General features: G+C 56.8%; 1 protein-coding gene across 6 annotated transcripts in view; it reads left to right on the forward strand.

The window, feature by feature from the left end:
• Positions 1-18730, forward strand: part of WIZ (WIZ zinc finger) — a 57987-nt gene that overhangs the window by 31921 nt on the left and 7336 nt on the right. For 3 of the 6 annotated variants that reach the window (XM_042802811.1, XM_042802808.1, XM_042802810.1), the window contains exons 3-6: positions 1908-1968; positions 4418-6957; positions 7190-7555; positions 18034-18198. In XM_042802811.1, the coding sequence (XP_042658745.1) occupies positions 1908-1968; positions 4418-6957; positions 7190-7555; positions 18034-18198 (3132 nt within the window). Of the gene's footprint in view, positions 1-1280; positions 1318-1907; positions 1969-4417; positions 6958-7189; positions 7556-16576; positions 16711-18033; positions 18199-18730 lie in introns of those variants that run through there. The other 3 variants (XM_042802812.1, XM_042802809.1, XM_042802813.1) reach the window with 3 other exon arrangements.

Consider the following 18730-nt stretch of genomic DNA (forward strand, 5'->3'; position numbering starts at 1 on the left):
CGGTCTTCCGTGACCTTGGCAGCTTGGCCCTGGATGCCGCTGGCCTTTTCCAAAATGATTTTGAAGCCAAAAGGACGTGATTTGGGAGCCAGGGATGCTGCCACCTCTCCAGGACAGGCTCTGACAGTGCTGATGCCGGATAAACCCCAAGCGATGTGCGTGGCCCCAGCTCTGTATCTAGATGAAAGAGCTCTAACCCGATCACCTCTGGCTGCGACCTGCATGTTGGAGATGCTCAGCCTTAAGTTTCGCCTCTACGGTGGCTCTCCTAAGATGTTGGAAGGACAGGAAGCCAGCCCTGGCTTTTCACATCTCTCTGCTTTCAGGTCAGGTCCTGCCCTGCCTTTCCCCATCTCCATAACCAGTGTGATGGCCTGCATACCACGTTCCTCCTGGTTTTATGGCACATAACCAGCAATCCCTAGACTAAACGCAAACCGTGAGCGGCTGCGTCCATCCCAGAGGGGACGGTGGTCAGTTTGGGCTGTAGCAGCTCTCAGGCTGCAGCAAACCCCATCTCCTTGGCCGTGTGTTTCCAAAGCGCTCCCCGTTTCCTTCCCAGGACGTTCAGCTTGACCCTGCTCTCTCCTCATCTTTTGTGCTCAACATTAAAGGCTCTCTGGGTCCTTGGTCGGTGCGTGGTGGAGGCTGAGCTGCTCTTTGCACATCCCTTCTCTCCATACGCCCCAGGCATGCTCTGTGCTGCGTCTGCACCCTCCATCAAGCTGTGGACACCTCCTTCCCGTGGCCTCCTGCTTATTTCCACCACATCAGTGAGCCCCAGGCAACTCCTGGGCTGCTGGGCTTCCCATGACTCAAGGTGATGATGACGGTGGGAGCAGAGATGTGGGACAATTCCTTGTTCTAGCTTGCTTGCTCAGGGCCGGGCTGCTGGGCGTCCCATGACCCAGGATGATGATGATGATGATGATGATGATGGGAGCAGGGACGCCGGACAGTTCCTCGTCCCAGCAGCACACTTTTTTGCCTGGGGCTGGTTCACAGCAGGAAGCAACGTGGCTTCACCCAGTTACGCCTTGGCTTCCCCAAGCTCCCAGTCTTGTAATAACAAGCAAGTCCCTGCTTTCCGTACAGCTGGGACAGGCGACGCGTGGCCGGACCAGGACGGGGAGGATCCAGCACGAGGAGCGAGACCCCCGTGTCCTGCCCTGAGCTCAGCCCCGGCTGACAGAGCCTCTGGGCCGGGGGGATTCGATCCAGATGTCTTCCTCGGACACAGCCGAAGACTTTCCTCCTCTTGAGGATGGGGGTATCTGGGTCTGATACAGCTCAGCAGACCCTGCAGATCTTCAGGAGGTACTTGCCTGCCTGTCATCGCTGCCTGAAATCCTGCCCTGCATCTTCTCACGAGCGGGCTCGGAGGTGATTTAGCCCAGGAGCCATCCTGGGGCTCTGGCCAACACCGATGATGCTCAGGCACTTGGAGAAGCCCTGAGTGCCGGTCCAAGGGCAGGGAGGTGTGCCGGCACCGGGGAGGCTCGTGAGCCACATGCGTAGAGCCGGGGGAACTGATGGTCTTCGTAGGGTGGACCAAGACAACCCTTGTCCAGCCGCAGGGCTGCGGCTCCGGGCCAGACACCTCTCCAGTGAGCAGGGGTGGTGGGAGCAGAGCCAGCAGCGTGTGCATCTTCCCCTCAAACTGCTTAGCTGCAGAACGATTATACATCAAATAGTTGTGCGCGGGATTAAACCCTCTTAAGTGTGGCTCGGAAATCCTCCTGTAATCCAGACCCAGCTGTAGGAGGGAAGGACGGGCATCAGGAGCAGAGGGGGTTTATCTGCTGGGAAAGCTTTTCTATCACACAAAAAAATAATCACTTTATTGCAAATTGTGTTGAAGAAGCCTCACTTGGGCACTGACCTTGGAGCTTTCCTCTCTGTTGCAGATGAGCCTGATCCTGCCCTCTCCGGTGCCGTCCCAGCCACAGCTCACAGGACCGAACTCGGGTAAGTTCCCACGGGATGTCACAGAGTGGGGCGCACACAGGAGCCCGTCTCCCTCTTGCTAATGGTACTCCAGTTACACGGAACCCCAAAATATCTCCCTGGCTGTCCTGAAAGAGGGTTGTCCCACCACTAAGAACGTCAGCAGGTCCCTTTGGAGCCAGCCAGCACAGTCCCCTCGCAGCGGAGCAGTGTTGGCTGCTCTAATTCATCTTGTTTTGTCCTGCTTCCCAACAAACCACCTCGCTTCTGCCTACCCCAAATTGCCCCTCGGAGCCACCCCGCTTCCTCTCAGTGCTGCTGGGGCTGTCCCTGCCGGGAGGTCGGTGCTTGATTTGGTTGCATTGGATGTCCCAAAGCTGCTAAGGGGTGGCCCAGATAGCTCTGAGCACCCTGGAAAAGACGGATTTTGGGCTCCCAGCCCAAGGGTCATGCAGGGCGATGGTTCCTGTCCCTCCTCGTGGCACCAGGGACCTGCACCTGGCTCAGAACCGCTCTCTGTCTTAGCCTGTTTAGCAATGCAACCAATGCCCAGCACGTTTTAATGGGCTTATTTTAGTATCTGCTGTTGACTGATCCTTCCTGGGCCAGCGGTTTCCTTAGTGAGTTATTTTTAATAACGTTTGCAGGGTTTACAGTGCATATGGGAATCACATTTCCCTGATATCACGCCACAGACAATGGTGAGCCCGTCCTCCAGTCCGCAGTAATTTCTCTCGAGTCAAAATAGGGAAAGATTTGGAGCTGGGAGAGCGAAAGTTGTGGGGTGGGAGAGTCAGTTCATCCCTAAACTTGGCTTTTTCCAGGAACAAGCTGGAAATAAATAGGTTTAAAAAGAAGGAGAGAGAGAGGCAGTACGAGAACCGTGTGGAACTGGCAGCCCTGCTGTCTCCAACAAAGGCGCTTTGTTCTCCTGGCAGCACAACTTGACCCGTGAGATAGTGTTTTGCTGGCCCTGGAGCAGCTCCTTGCACAAGGTCTCGAGTCACCGGGCTTCTCCGGGTGTCAGGCTCTGCGGCCGGGCAGGTTTCTTCCCTCGGGATGGTTTAGCAGGGGGCAGGAGCCGAGATGCGGTGGTTTGCATCCTGCTCTCGGCCGTGCCACTGTGCCATGGGTGCTGCATAGAGGGAGGAGCCCGGCGTGAAGCTGGCCGTGGAGGACAGAAGCTGCGTCCCATCCTTAGGGCAGGGATGGGGACGTGGAGGGGTCTTGCTTTGCTCTCCAGCTTGGTGGATGCCCCGAGTCTACTGGGGCTCCTGGGTCCCTTGGGCCCCAGTTCAGAAGCCCAAATGTGGGGATCAGGTGCCATCTGAGGCCTCTCTGCGTCCCCACCGAGCCTCTCACCACCCCAGCAGAAGGGCTTGAGGCTCTTGCAGATCCTGTCCTATAACCGTTGGTCCCATGCAGATGTCTCCAATCCTTCGAGGAGTCTTGGAGAACATCAAGTGCCTCTCTTGCACCCTCCTGGCCCTCCCCATGTCCCTTCTTCCCTGAAAAAGCCTCCAAGCCCAACGTAGGGCTTTCAAAACCACCAGGCTGGGACTGTCCCTGGGCGTCCTCAGCCCCTCTGGTAATACCCAACACATCTTCAGTGCCGCAGTGGTACCCACAGCGCCCGCCTGGGTGGCAGGGGGCCACCCAGTCCCACTGCAGAGCTCACTACGTGGAGGCTCGTGTTCTCCAGCTGCTTGACGGGGCCTTCCCAGCTTTGGGGTCCTTGCAGAGGGTTTGGAAGAGGATGGGGAGGAACCACCTTTGTCCACCTTTGTGGCTTGAGGTCTCTGCACAGGGAAGAAAGACTTCCCGCTCCTGCTGTGGAGAGGGATCACCCAGGGACTTTCATTTATGGACACAAACCGTTATTTGGTCCCAGAGACTTTTGGTATGACCCATGCTGACAAATCTGTCGTTCTGCAACTTTGAAGAGCTCATTGGCCTGTTCTTTGGCCTGATAATAGGTGTCATTGCTAAGAGCAAATATCCCTGTTGAGCTGGGTAAAAAGGAGGCAATAAGGTGTCCAAGCATCCTGAGAAATTAGGAGAGGAAAGGGAAGGAGAAGCAGCGAGTGAGGTGGAGCAAGGGGAAGATGACTTCTGGCCCAGGGCAGGAATTGGTTTTGTGGTGATGGAACCCAACACTCCCGTTGTGCCTGGCATGAACGCGGCAGAGCCGCTGCAGGGAGCAGATACAGCCATCGCTGGAGCGAGTTTGGAGCAAGCCCAGGAGAAGATGCAGAAATTATTTTAGCCAGGGGAGCATGGGAGGGGATGGGCTTGTTTTTGTCCCGAGTCTTTAATATTTGGGGTGATGTGGAAGTCACCGTGAAATCGCCAGCCTGTGTTATGCCGTCACACCCCGCAGGCTCGCCCTGGTTCTGGGACAACCCTTTGTCAATGGACACGGTCGCCCTATCCCGTTAGCGGGTTATTAACTTTCAAACCTTATTTACAGCTCCACGAATGAAGAGCATTTGGAGTTCAAGAAGGCTTTGTACAGAACGGATGCCAGGAGCTCCCTAGACCTGCGAAACGTGAGCGTGTCTGGCAGCGTGACCTGGGACACCTCTGCCCTGGAGACAAGCGTGGGTGATGGAAGAGAAGAAAGCACTTTAGAGAGACTCTCTGGCTTGAAGGACTCGAAGGACACGCGGTGTGTAAAGGAGTCGGCGTTCGCCGTGGAGCCCCAGGTTGTAAATACTGTGCAGGTGGATCCCGAGCAACTGGAGAGCGACTCCGAGGACCTGGAGGGTGGCAAGGTGGCAGCAGAGACACCCAGCCCTTGTGCTGGGGCATCGGTTGGCAGCGAGGAGGAGAAATATCTTAAAAATGAACCAAAGCAACTTGAAGGCCTCAGCAAAGAGCACTTAGATAAAAGCAAGAGGGGAATCCAGAGGGTCGACTGGATTTCTAGACCCAGCAAAAGCCCAAGTCCTCACTACAAAGACATAAACAAGCCGACAGATGTAGCAACCAACTTGCCCTTTCGGGGACAGTCTGTGCGTGAAGTGCCTCCGCCGCTGACTCCCACGGTGTTCAGAAAAACGCTAAACCCTGTCCTCAGCAAGTCCAAATCCCTGGAGAGCTCCTCATCCCACAGGAAGGGGCTGATGGTCGACGCGGACTTGGGCGAGATCAGCCAGCTCAATGCGGCCGAGTGGACAATCCAGAAGCCAGGTCTTCAGCTCGGCGCCGACCTCGCCGTCGGCAAACAGTCCTGGACGGTAAATGCCGAAGACTCGGTGGAGCGGATCCCGTTGATGTCTCTGGAGCCCGCTCCCTGCAGCTCCTACGACATCGAGATGAGGCCCTACGTGTGCAGCGTCTTGTTGGAGGGGCAGGGGAAAGAGGAGCTGGGTCCGGAGGAGGACCCTACGGTGTACACCTGCATCGAGTGCAGCATTTACTTCAAGAAAAAGGAACATTTGATGGATCACATGCTTCAGCATAATCGTGGACCAGGGAGGGACCAAGACAGAGACGCTTTGGGAGGGCAGTGTCAATTCTGCTGCAACGAGTGTGGATGGGCCTTTGGAGACCCCACGTCTCTGGAGCAGCACAAAAGGCTCCACCAAGAGTCTAGGGAAAAAATTATCGAAGAGATCCAGAAGTTGAACGAGTTTCCAGACGAAGGCCGGGAAGCCCGGCTGCAGTGCCCCAAGTGCGTCTTTGGCACAAACTCCTCCAAGATCTTTGTCCAGCACGCCAAGATGCACGTCAAGGAGAGGAAGGACCAAGGGGCAAAGAACCTGAATCTCTTTGGAAGCGCGGGCAGCGGAGAAATACGGGATAGCCCCGTGCACGGCATCTACAAACACTTCAAACCAAATGAACACATGTCCCTGCAGATGCAGGTGCCACCTCACGGCAGCGGCAAAGGGCTCAGCACGTGTATGCTCTGCAGCTTCCCGGCCCCCAACGAGAACATCCTCAAGGAGCACATGAAATACGCCCATTCCCACCTCTCCTGGGACACGGAGGTGTATGAGGATGATCCCAATCAGCCGGGAACGAGCAGAGATGCCTACAGCCCGGCCAGGCCAGGCCGGTTTGCAGAGACGGATTATTTTGGCAAAGCAGACCGGCTCTTCCCTCCGCCTCACCGAGAAAGCACATCGCACTACGAAGCTGTCCACGGTTTTGCCCTGACTCACCCAAGACACGACAAAAGCAACGGGGCTAGTAAAAAGGACTATCAGACATCAGGGTTTCATGCCAGGAAGGCAGCTCCATACTCTGCCCCGCACAAAAACCTGGGGCTGTCTGGTTTTCCCTCTGCTAAAGCTTATTCCCAATTTGCTCTGCAGCAGCTGAAAAAAAAAGCAGCAGCTCAGCACCTTGAAGGAGAAGGCGACGGTCTCAGGAGCCACCCGATGGGGTTGGAGGAGCTCAGGCACAAGTGGGTGTTGGCCAATGATGCTGGGAGCATGGAAGAGGAGATCACCGTAAGCGCAGACATGGATTTGAGCGACAACAGAGGCATCAAACCCGTCACCATCCCTCAAGCTGCCTTGGACCTCAAGAGGACGTTCAGAGACACCTTGAAAGCCACGGACTCTTCGATCGCTTCGGAGGAGCAGCAGCAGCAGTTGCGGAAGATGGTCCCCATCGTCCTCCTGGAGGAGGTGAACCTGCACCCCAAGACGACGAAGCGGCCCCGGGGGAAGCCGTTCAAGAAGAAAACAACGCTCCCTTCCCGGGAATTCATGATGGAAGAGCCCCTTCCCTTGGATGTGCTCCTGTTGGACGCTCCTCTGGAGGGTCCTCTGGAGCTTGATGACCTCTTGGACTCCGACTCACCCATGCTGAAGAACGAGGAGAGGAAATGCCCCTACTGCCCAGACAGGTTCCACAACGGGATCGGGCTGGCAAACCACGTGCGGGGCCACCTCAACAGGGTGGGGGTGAGCTACAACGTCCGTCACTTCATCTCAGCGGAAGAAGTGAAAGCTATTGAGCAAAAATTTTCCTTCCAAAAGAAGAAGAAAAAAGGTAGTATGTATTCAATTCACCGTGCTTTCTATTTTCTTGTTTTAATCACTGGGGTTTTCTCCTCCCACCAAGAACTGGGTATGTATGGTACTGTGGTCAACCCGAGCCGCGGTGGCCACGGCGCAGCCGGCGGTGTGCGGTTGTCTCGGGTGCAATTCCCATCCCCCCCGCCCGCCCGGAGGCCTGACGCAGGGTGCTCAGCGGCGGCGCTGACTGTCTGTCCTTCTTTCCGCAGTTGCCAACTTCGACCCGAGTACTTTCAGCCTGATGCGATGCGAATTCTGCGGGGCCGGCTTCGACACGCGAGCGGGTCTCTCCAGCCACGCCAGAGCCCACCTGAGAGACTTTGGTATTACCAACTGGGAACTCACCATCTCGCCCATTAACATCCTCAAGGAGCTGTTGGCCAACTCATCGGAGCATCCGATGCTGCAAGCGGCGATGGGAGCGGAGCCCTCGTCCCCGAGCCGAGAGAGGGAGGCTCACGGCTTCGTGCCCCGCAAGAGCATGACCCCCATGTCCGAGTGCAGCATTCCACGGTCGCCTCTGTCCCCGTTCCCCCCGTCCTGGGGAGACGAGTCCCTGCAGTCCTACAGAGACGGTAAGTGTCCCCGAACACTGTGCGAGCCAGAAAACCTTTCGATAACCCCAAACCATCGCGTCCTGCTGAACAGAGCCTTGCTGGAGGGCGGGAATTTACAGGGGAGGGTTTAATCGGCGTAACCTGGTGTTAATTTATCTGTCGCCATCGTTGACGCTCCGTGCCCTGTGAAATCTGATGCTGGTTTGGGGGGCAGACAGATGGAGATACCGGCAGATGAAAGAGCCAGGCAGCGCGGTCTCTTGAGGGGTGGGTGGAGGGGTCGCATCCCACCAGGGAGCTGCGTGTTGGATGCTTGGGCTTTGTCATTTGAAAAGCGTCGTGTTTAGGAATGAGGTTTCCATCGGGGAAACCTCTAAAGCTTCAGAGACTGTGGGGCAGAGTGTGGCTGGAGGGAAGGAGAGGAGCGTGGCCGCAGGTACCCGTCTCCAGTCTGGCAGTGCTCAGCCACGCGAAAGGCAGGATGTGACCTCTGCTCTGGGGATCTGTGTTTACCCCTCGGCTGCTAATTTCCCATAGGTCTTATGTTACCGTGGGCGGGAAACGTAAAGGGCCCTTCCCATGTGGATTGGGGTCTGAGCTGGTCCCCTTCCACCGGTGGAGCTCCAGACCATTCCAACTATCTATTCCTATGCCAGAGCAGAGCCCATCCCAAGCAGCTTCCAGGTTTCCCTTTGCAAGGCTCCAGAAAACTGAGTTTGCACCAAAACTCAGTTGGCAAAGGCTCATTCTTCCAAAGGCTAAAAACTTGCTCGTGCACTAGGAAAAACAACCACCTACTGACACCTGGTGCTTCTGGCAGCTTCTTCAAGTCCTTGAAGCAGCTTCTCGTTAGGTTCTGCTCAGCCTAATCCTATGTTAGATGCACCCCTGCAGCGAGAAGCTCTCTGTCTTGGATTGAAATATCAAAGAGCCTGTAATCCCAGCTCTCCAGACTGCTCCACATGCTCTTTGGAACGAGTCTTGAGCCTAACAAACACGAATTAAAACGCGAACAAACCCAAACTCTTCTTTCTTGGCCTGGCAAACCTCGGAGGATGGATAGCTACCAGCCCGTGGTGGTGGTTGATGCCACCGAGAGGCGTTTTGAAGGGCTCAGCTGGGTTTCAGCTGCCAGTGGCTGGATGCTCCTGCTGACTGTGACTATCGCTCGGCAATTTTTAGGTCTCCCGGTGCCCAGAATTCACTGGCACAAGCAGTTACAGATAGCGCCGCTGTTTTAAAAACTAGGGCTTGGGTATTTTGTAGTTAAGAAGGGTGGAAAGTATCTCAGTGAAGAAAGAGTGTGGCCACCCTTCGGTAACAACCGCTCGTTGGAGAAGAGGTTAATGCAGTTCTTAACGCAGCGGATCTAATATCAAATGTCCCCAATGTGAAGTTTTAGGAAGAAAAAAAAAAAAAAAAAAAAAAATGGGTCATGTCTTGAAATATGATCTTGCTTATCAGTTCGGGCAACGTCACTCAAGTTCTTTTGCAGCATGTGATGTTGGCCCGGGGCTGGGAACATCTCCTGCTCCTGGCTGTACCCATCTCCAGTTGCCTTGAAATGCTGGTGGGTGTTCGGTGGGAGAAATTGGGTTGAGAATTGTCCTTCTAGGTAAAAGTAGTTGAATTACAGCTTGATGTTGGTCTGCTTCAGAGTTATATTTAAACCCAGATGAGGTTGGGGATGGACATGTGGGTTGAGTGGGGGGTGAGCGCGACATGCACAAGAGCAAGGGCTCAAATACCCCCTTAAGCTGCGCCCCTGGATTTCAACTTGCATGCTCCTTATCCCCTACGAGACGTGTCTTTGGGGGACAATGCCAAGAAAACGGGTAAATTTGGAAAGCTTGAAAATCCCTGGCCCGGCAACCTGTTGTGTAACCAAAGCATGCGCAGCGGATCACGTGGAGATAGCGATTGGTGGATGCTTTTGTATTTAAATCCAAGCCTGAAGTCTCTTAGTTACGCTCCCAAGCTCGCGGAGACGACTCGCCGCGAGTCGAAACCCTCCTTGTTTTGCTTCCAGCCCCAGACGACGCTTTCAGGGCGCTCCGGCTTCGTGCTGGAAGTATCTGTCGCAACCGATTTCGGAACGAAGCGGCGCCCGTTGGCGTTGCAATATTTATTTAACTCTTGCTCCGGGCACGGCTGTGGGGAAGCAGCTGAGCAAATAGCGAAGTGCGTTTGGAGATGAGGGATGCCAAATCTGTAGCCAGGAGGATTTTAGCTGTTTTTTTTTTTTTTTTTTTTTTTTAAGCCCACTTGTCCCCGTGCCGCTTTAAATCGCTCGTGAGACGTGCGAGAGCTCGAGTGAGCTGCCTGGTTTTGCGTGGGACTTTGCAGCCGTGCTAAAGCCGCGACCGCTGCTCCCGGGATGGAGCGAGGAGCTGCCTTAAGGGCACCTGCTTAGCATTAATGCTCTCTGCTCGTGTTCTATGCAAATTCTGTAATTCGCAGAGGGTTTTAAGCAACCTTAAGGAGGGAAAGGCCGCTGGCAAGTTATAACGGCAGGAGGATCCGGTGAAAAGTCAGCGGTGGCGCCGCGCGGGGCGGGTGGCTCCGTGTCGGGGTGCCGGCAGCCCCGCGCCGGGGGAGCAGCAGCGCTGCTCGCGCCCCGGGACGATGTCGCAGCTCGGCATCTGCAGGCAGCTCGCTGCGAACCGCTTCCTGCTTCCTTCCTCTCCGGTTCCAGACACACGAACCGCCAGAAGGTCTCTGCTGGCATTGCAAGATGCCTCTCGAGCTGTTAAGAGCTCAGAATATCAGTAGACCCTTAACCGAACCCCTCTGTCGTGGGGGCAGGGAGAAACCCCCTCTTCGGGGAGCGCTTTGTGAACGGGTTTCTGCGCCAGCTGCGGTTCATGGTTTCTAACGAGGCTGCAGTGGGAAACGAAGGCAGAGGATTTGGCTCCAGGTTCTGGGAGCCTGATTTGGTGAGCGTGGTGGTGCTCTCCCTTCTTGGGGCTCGCCACCAAATCACGACAAGACCTGAGCGTCTCGGTCCTCGCGGGGTGAAGCCTCCCCTGCCTGAGCTGCTCGCAGGTGGGACACAAAGAAGAAACAAAGAGCGGCGTTGGGAAAGGGCTGAGGGTTTAACACATGCTCGCGCCCTTGCTGGCCTCGTACCCTTGGCTGCTTGCTTAAAAACAAAAAAAGAAACCTCTTCAAGCAAAACTAAAAGTCAGAGGGAGGAAGTAGGTGTTTGGGTCTGTGGCGAGAACTTGCACTTGGCTGCGCTGGTTGTTTAGATGGGAGTGTGTGTGGCAAAACCAGGATGCTTTGAGATACTGGGGGGATCTTAGAGGTTACCTGCTCCCTCCCACTGCTTTCAGGCAAGTCCACAGTACCTAAACCAACTGGAACGTGGCTGCTCCGGGCTCCACCGCCGCCCTCGGCATCCACGCTGCCGTCACCAAGCCTCACCCTTAGAAAGCCAAGGGGGCCTCTGATATTTTTAATACCTAAATCCACTATTGTTCATTTTACCCAGCATAAGCAGAGACAACAGCTTTTGTTCTTCTGTAGATCCAGATCCTTCAATCTCCCCTTTTTGGTCCTGATTGTAGTCCCTCGATCGTTGGTGATTCCCTCCCCGCTATGGCTGAACCCTCCCCTGCAGTGCCACGCTCCGTGTCGGACACGTCCCGGCTGCTGTGCCGTGGAGAGCAGGAGGGTTATCTCAGCTCCTGCCCGGCCCAGGACGGGCTGTGACGTGGGGGAGGTTGCAACACTCCCTCTGGTCCGGTTTGAGAACAGCTTAGAAGTCTGGAAACTGTGTTTTGTTTTGTTTTGCTTTGTTTTCTTTCCCCCCACCCTTTCCTGTGTGAACGCTGGCTCCTGAGCTGTCCCCGTGGAGTTGGTGGCTCCTCCAGGCAGGTCCCTGCACTCCGCGGTGGCTTTCCCCGTAGGTTGTGACGGGTGAAGGTGTGTCTTGCTGCTGCAGCCGCCTCCTTAAAGCCTGGCTTGGCTCGTTAGCCAGGCTGTTTGTGTATCTCCTGGCTCCGAACCTATTGGCAGCCGCCACGGAGAACACGTGGCGCCTCTTGGCAGGCGGTGGGAAGTGTTAGGCAATTGCATCCTCTCCCAAACGGCTTGCAGTGCTCCTTCCTCGTGGCTTGCCTCACCTTGCTCTGTCACCCAGACTTTCGCAGGCTGGGCATCATCATCCTTGGCTATTCTCCCCTTTTTTTGTGTGGATTTAACTCCCCACGATCCCCCTTACCGTCCCAAACTGAGAGGTCTTCTGCTCTGTGAGGTCTTTCTCCTCTCGCTCTGCTCCCCTGCAGCGATAGTGATGTTTCACCACAGCTGGGAATAGGGGCGAATCTACATCTGCTGGTTGACCTTCCGCCCCACGCAGAGTCTTCTGGAGCGATCCAAACCGGTGCGAGTCTTGAGGAGGAGGGTTGGTTGAATGGCACAAGCTTAGGGAATGATTCTCCGACTCCTCCATCTGCTGCTTGCTCGTGTTGGGGCCCTGGATGAGGACTTACGGTAGGGACCAGCCCCACTTCTACACAAGGTCCTGCCTTGGCTGAACAGTGTCTTTTTGTTCTCTAGAGCATAATTTTCAGAAAGAAACATTCTTAGGGTCTCCTGGGCTGGAAGATCCACAAGGATCGTCAAGCCCAAGTCCTGAGTCCACACAGGGCAACCAAAAAGTTAAACCCTGTATCTAAGAGCGTCCTCCAAGCTCCTCCTCAACACCAACAGGCTTGGGGCTGTGGCCTCATCCCTTGGGAGCTTCTTCCAGTGCTTGACCACCCTCTCCAGGAAGAACTCTCTCCTAATGGCCAACCTGAACTTCCCTTGATGCAACCTGAAGCCGTTCCCTTGTGTCCTACCACCAGACACTGGAGAGATCAGCACCTCCCTCTCCGTCCCCCAGCACAGGGAAGTTGTAGCCATCAATGAGGTCACCCCTCAGTCTCCTCTTCTCCAGGCTGACCGGTCCTGGTACCCTCAGCTGTTCCTCACAAGTCCTTTCATCACCTCTGTTGCCCTCCTCTGGACACGTTCTAATAGTTTTATGTCCTCCTCAGATTGTGGAGCCCTGCAGTGCTCACAGGACTCAGGGTTAGGTCACACCAAGATGTGGGACAGCCACCTCTTTTGACTGGTTCGCTACACTGTGCTTTTTGGCCGTGCGGGCGCGTGGTTGCGCTTCCCATCAACCAAAAGCCCCCAGATCCTTCACTGCCGGGCTGCACTCCAGGACACACGGAGAACAGAGAGCTCCTTCCAGTGGACAATGAGTGAAAAAGGGATGGGGTCTGAGCATCAAGTGCTCCAGAATTGGTTTTCAGGGTGTCTGGGGGGGAGCCCTGGTGTGGTCTGCTCAGTGATAAAAGTGAGCAGAGACCCCACAGCCGCTTTGATTCCTCCCCCCACCTCTTTTTATCCAGGGTGTAGGAGCCTGTGACTTTGTGTGGTGCCTGGGATGGGGACAACCACAGCCTGAGCCTCAGCAAGAGGCTGTGGAGAGGCTGGAGGTGATCAGAAGGGGGAGGCTCTTCCACCAGCACAGCTAGGGTTGGAAGAGGATGCTTATTGTAGGTTTTATGGGTTTTTTTGAGCCTCATTTCTTCCTCAACACTTTGACTTGAGAGTAAAGACTTCAGCGCTGCTCAGCAGCAGCTCTGATTTCCACCCTGACCTTTGCTTCCTCTGGTTAATTGTGGATGCCCTCCGTGAAGGAATCAAGATGCTTAGTGGAATTGGCCTTTTGTCCTCCTTTCCATGGAGGAGCGCGCCCGCCCGTCCTGTGGTGGCCGTGTTAATTGCAGATGAGCGGAGGTTAAAAAAACCTTCTGGAGGTCCATACCTGACCCTGGCTGCCAGCGAGGCCAACTTCAGAGCCAGGTCAGGTTGCTTGGGGCCGTGTCCTGTTGAGTTTGGAGGGGGTTGGAGGTACCTCCACCTCTTTCCTGGGTTAATGTGTCCTGAGGACCCTCCTCGTGTTACGGTTCTCGGGTCACGCTCTCCTTTTGTGTCGGCCTTTCTGATTTTCCTCCCTGCGTGCTCATTCTGTGCTCACCCGCAGCCTGACCTACTTTCCACCGTCTTTGATTCCTTTCTCGAGTTCCAGGTTATTGAAAAGCTCACGCTGGCCGCCTCCTTCCCTTCCCTCCTTCCCCTGCTTGGGGATAACGCGGGCCGTTGCCCTCGATACTGTCTTTTCTCCTGGTCTCTGAAGATTTCTGATGGTAGGCAGCGCCCCAGGGAGGCCGGACGTCAGTTTTTAGCCTGATTTTGAGCTCAGTTTTCACTGCTGCTCATCTACGGCCACAGGGGATGGTGTGAAATCTCTCAGCCAGGTCTTTCAGCGCAGGAATTGTGGAGTGAGGATCCCTTGGGGCAGCACTGGAAGGCAGATGGTCGCGGTAACCTTTTTCAGCCTTGGCAACCAAGGAGAGAAATCGCCCCTTTCCTTTTCCTGATGTTTAGGGGAGACCTGGGTTTGTACCTGCTGGAGGAAGGGATGTTGAAAGGGGGGGAGCCCTGAGTTGGGATGACCCAGGGATACCCATGGGCACTGCAACCGCATCAGGTTCGAAACCAGCCTCACAGCCACCTCCACATCCCAGGAGGATACTGGTGGAGAAAGGAACCGCATCTATGTCTGGTATTTCTCCTCTCCTCGTTAAATTTTGCTGAGCTCCTGCACCTGCCACAGCGATTCCTTATAAGCTCCTAGTCCTGATGTTTTTTCTCCAGTTCCTTTAAGCCAAGGAGAGGTTTTATGTTTTACCACTCTGGTAGAGAGAGAAGAGAGGAACTTTAGGCGCGGTTTGTTAGCAGCCTGTCCTCCTCGGCAGAGCCAGCGAGGGGAAGCACCGTGTTTAAAATGATTTGATAGCTCCAAAGTGTGACAGAGAGCTGGCAAAACCCCCCGCTTGGCAAGGAATCGGCTTGCACGGAGCTCTGGATGCCGTAGGCTGGCCAGCAAAGACAGCTACTTCCATCCTCAGCCGACAGAGCCCGGGAGCAAGCCAGCGCTCAGGCAGTCCTGCCTGTCCCGGCCTTTCCAGTACCTCTTGTTGCCTTCGCTGGATCTTCTTCAGGAAGATTTAACTCAAATTTGGGGAGTTATTTTTTCAGAGCATGGGGCAAAGCTGAGCTCTGCAGCTCGGAAGCGGCACCAGCTGCTCCACAAATCATCCCTTGAATCCGGGTTAAAGCAGCAGGTTACCCAACTGGTGATTTTTTTTTTTTCCAGGTGCAGTGAGGTCGCTGACTGCTATGAGGGGCTTCTCCCTCCCGTCTTCTGAGCGTGGCTTGTTGAGAATTAGCGTGGGGATGTTTTGTGGGTGTTTGAGGACTCGTGAATCTCTGTGCTACCCTGCAGATGTGTCACCTCCAGCACCCGAAAGCTGCCAGGATGAGACCCTCCGTGTTGTCACTGCAGGGAGACCGGAGCCCCTGGGGACCTCTGGTTACTGCTGTGGGCTTTCAAACTCCCTAAAAATATCAGGATGTGGCCCATGGTGACTTCTTTAATCTCACAGCTGGCGGGAGGTGGATTAACCACCAAACCACCCCTTTTTAAACTGTTCTCCAACACAAAAGCAAGTAGGAATTTGAACCTCCAAAGCTTCCCCACGCTGAAAAAATGAAGTGCCCAGTGCGGGTCTGGTTTTGTTTTAGCTGTGGCTCTCGCGGGCTGTCTCTTCTTCCCACACTGCCTCTTCTTGGATCGGTTTTGTTTATGCACTCCGGGAACGGCAGGCGGGCTTGCCATCGCATGTGGGTTTTCCTGGTGTAATTACAGACCAAATCGGTCGGCTTTGAATGCGCATTTTCAACTCTAAGCCCAGAAACCGCGAGGAAACGCTTGTGGTAGTGTTGGGACTCTGCTTGTCCTTCCCCAGGGAGGTGAGGAGGAGGATGGGGCTGAGCAGAAACTGTCCAAGGTGACGATTACACGTCTTTCTGCATTTCTATTTGGGGCTCTAGAAGTAACTTAGGGGTAAAAGCTCCTTCGGTTGGCGCTGGGTTTATCACCCTGATGTGCCCGGAGTGGACGGGGACAGTTCTGGCGGGGATTGATCCTCTCCGCTGAGGTCAATGGTCTGCCCTGATTCCAGTTGCTTTGCGATCCAGGTGGGTCGCGTTTCCTAATCCAGGTGGATTTTTGGTTTCCCGCAAGTTTTTATTTGTTTGTTTTTGTTTGTTTTCCCACCACGTTCCCTCCTCCTCCTCCCACCGCAGTCTGGCAGCGTTTCCCCGTCCCATCAGGACTCGTCGTCGCTTCTTTTCGCCTCGTGCAACATCTCCCTTTGCAGGGCTCGCTCCCTCCCAACACCTGCTGTAATTTTGCAATAGCTTTTGCCAAAACCCCGGAATTCTCAGCTGGTTCTGGTAGTGCTTATCAGTCTGTTTAGTCGGGCAAGACTTTGCTGCCCTTTCTCCCGTCCCCTGGGGTCTGAACGCTCAGGCGTTATTTGTACCCCCTGCTTTGAGGAGACGTGGCAGATGTCCCCATATCCCTCCTCTGGGTAGCGAATTGTTTCTCTTCTGCTTTTTATTGGAGTGGTTTGAATAGAAATAAAGAGCAGCAGAGAGGCGAGGGGAGGGTTGAAGGCCGGGGCGCCCCGGGTGGGCCCGGCCGGGGCTGGGCTGAGCCGTGTTGGGATGGGGAGCGCCCGGTGAGGTGAGGGGACCGGGGGGCGGCCGGGCCCTGCTGGGGGGCCGAGCTGGAGGTGTGAGGGTGGGACTGCGGAGCGACACTGGGCTTCAGCGCAGGGGCCGGGGGGAGCCCCGTGGCGCTGGGCAGGTCGGTCCCGGGGCTGAGCCGAGCCTGGCGCCGGGGAGCCCAGGCCGCTCGATCGCTCGGCGCTCCCTGTCGCCACTTCCCGGGGTGCCGATTGCTCGGCGCTCATCCTCCCGCCCCGGCCCCCTCCACACCCCACCCCCCCCCCCTCCCGCCGCTTCTTCCCCTTCTCTCCTTTCTCCCACTCGGCGCTCGGCCGATCGGCCTGGCGGGCGGGCGCGCGCGGCTCGGCGCTCGGCCTGGCGGCCTGGCGGCCGCCCCGCATGTGCCGGAGCCAAGATGGCGGCCTCCACCTCCTCGCAGCCCAAAGTGACAAAAGCGGCGGCGGCGCCGCGACCCCGGGACCGGGACCGGGGTGGGGACGGCGAACCCGAGCCCGAGGCGGCGCCCGAGCCGGGTGAGCGCCCCTTTCCCTCCGCCGACCCCGCCCCGCCGCGCCCGGGCCCACCCGCGGCCCCCACACAACCCCCCCCCCGCCTCCTTCCCCCCGCCGCAGCGACGGGCCCGACCCGGGGCCGCCGCCGGTTCCGGGCCCGGCCGTGACGGGGAAGGGGAGGGGAGAGGGAAAAAGACCCGGCGAGGGCCGCTGTCGTCGAGCCGCCGCCCTCCTTTGTCCGTACCCCGGCCTCGCTTTGTCCCTCCCGGGGGCCCCCGCCAGCCCCTCGGCCGGGCCCCCCGGTCCGCTCGCAACGGGCCGCGCCCGGCTCCTGTCAATGCTGGGGATGGGTGGAAGGGGGTGGGGGGAAGGCTTTCCCCTCCTCCCCGCCCCCCCGGTGGGGGGTGGGGGTTGGGGGGGGGACACGATCCCGGGTGCGATGGCGGAGGAGGGTGGGGGAGGTGGGGAAGGGGGGGGGGATGCAAATCTCGGCCGCGCCCTGGTACCGCCCCGGGGTGGGAAGCGGGGCCCCGGGAGGCCGAGGCAGCCCCCAACCCGCCCCCCGGCCCGGGCGGCGCTGACAACGGCCCTCCCCTCCCCGCAGGGAACTGCCACCGTCCCCATCCCCCTCCCTGCAGGAAACTGTCACCTTTGTGTCACCCCTCCCTGCAGGGAGCTGCCACCTTCCCTGTCCCCTCCCTGCAGGAAACTGTCACCTTTGTGTCACCCCCTCCCTGGAGGGAGCTCCCACCTTCCCTGTCACCTCCCTGGAGGAAACTGTCATCTTCGTGTCCCCCCATCCCCTCAGGGAGCTGCCACCATCCCTGTCCCCCTCCCTGCAGGAAACTGTCACCTTCATGTCCCCCCTTCCCTGTAGGGAGCTGCCACCTTCCCCATCCTCTCCCTGTAGGGAGCTGCCACCTTCCCTGTCCCCCTTCCCGCAGGAAACTGTCACCATCAGTATCCCCCTTCCCCACAGTTTGTCCCCCCCCCATCCCTCAGGGAGCTGCCACCCCACAGCAGAGAGATGCCACCTTTATGTCCCTGTCGCCACCCCAGGGAGCTGCCACTGTTTCCCCTCCTGCAGTGAAATGCCACCAACCCCCCTCCCTCCCGCCATCCCTGAGCACCCCCAAATCCCGCTGGCAGGTCACCGCTGCCCCAGCGGGGTGTCCCCTGCCACCAGGGCGGGTGTCCCCCTCTAAAAGCACCCGCCAGCCCCGTTCCCTCTGCTTTTCCCTCTTGAGCTTTTTTGGAGCAGGTTAAACCTTCGCGTAACGAGCCCCAACCTCTCTCGGCCGCGTTATCCTCCCGTGGGGGCTGACGATCAAATTTTTTTGGCAGTCCTGGCTCCCGAAGATGAAGAACTGGTGGCCATGGAGGTGGGTTCACCCCCTCTCCCGAAAAAAAGCGCTCCCGCTGGGCAGCTGGATCAACCCCCCACCAGGATAGGGACCAAACTGTCTCCTGAGCCGCCCGGGAGCAAACCAGAGCCTCAGGACTCCAAAAGTGAGTATTTCCCCCGGCTCCTTGTCCTCTCCGACAGCCGAGCGCTGGCTTTTTGCTGCGAGGAGAGAGCAGGGAGCTTCCAGGTGTTTGTTTAACCCAATCCGGGAGGATTTTCAGGTCCTTTTGCTTAATTAATTCTCTAATGAAGGAGATGGCCGTGTTATACTCCACTGTCGCTGGTCTATGTCGCTTTTCTTTCCCTGGCACCAGTACCTTTTCAAAGCTCCCCAGGACCGACGCGCGCTCCCTGTCCTTAAATCACCTCAGTCAGTCCTTCCTCTCCTAATTAACGATATTCCCTGAAAACCATCACTCTGAGATCCCTCTCCCTCGCTGGCCAGGCTTTGGAGCCTGCCTACGGCTCACTGATTGCAGCCAAGGCTTCCAAAGCCCCTCTGGAAAACGTTCTCCAGTGGGGAAAACCTGATTCCTTCAGAGCAGCGATCCCTGTTCTCCCACAGCTCTGCTCACTCCTCCCTGCTGTATTCCTGCCTGCGCAGGGGTGTGCGGAGCATCTCAGTGCTCAAAATTA

The sequence above is a fragment of the Tyto alba genome, unplaced genomic scaffold (assembly GCF_018691265.1).
Source record: "Tyto alba isolate M040663 unplaced genomic scaffold, T.alba_DEE_v4.0 Super-Scaffold_4, whole genome shotgun sequence".
Lineage (NCBI taxonomy): Eukaryota > Metazoa > Chordata > Aves > Strigiformes > Tytonidae > Tyto > Tyto alba.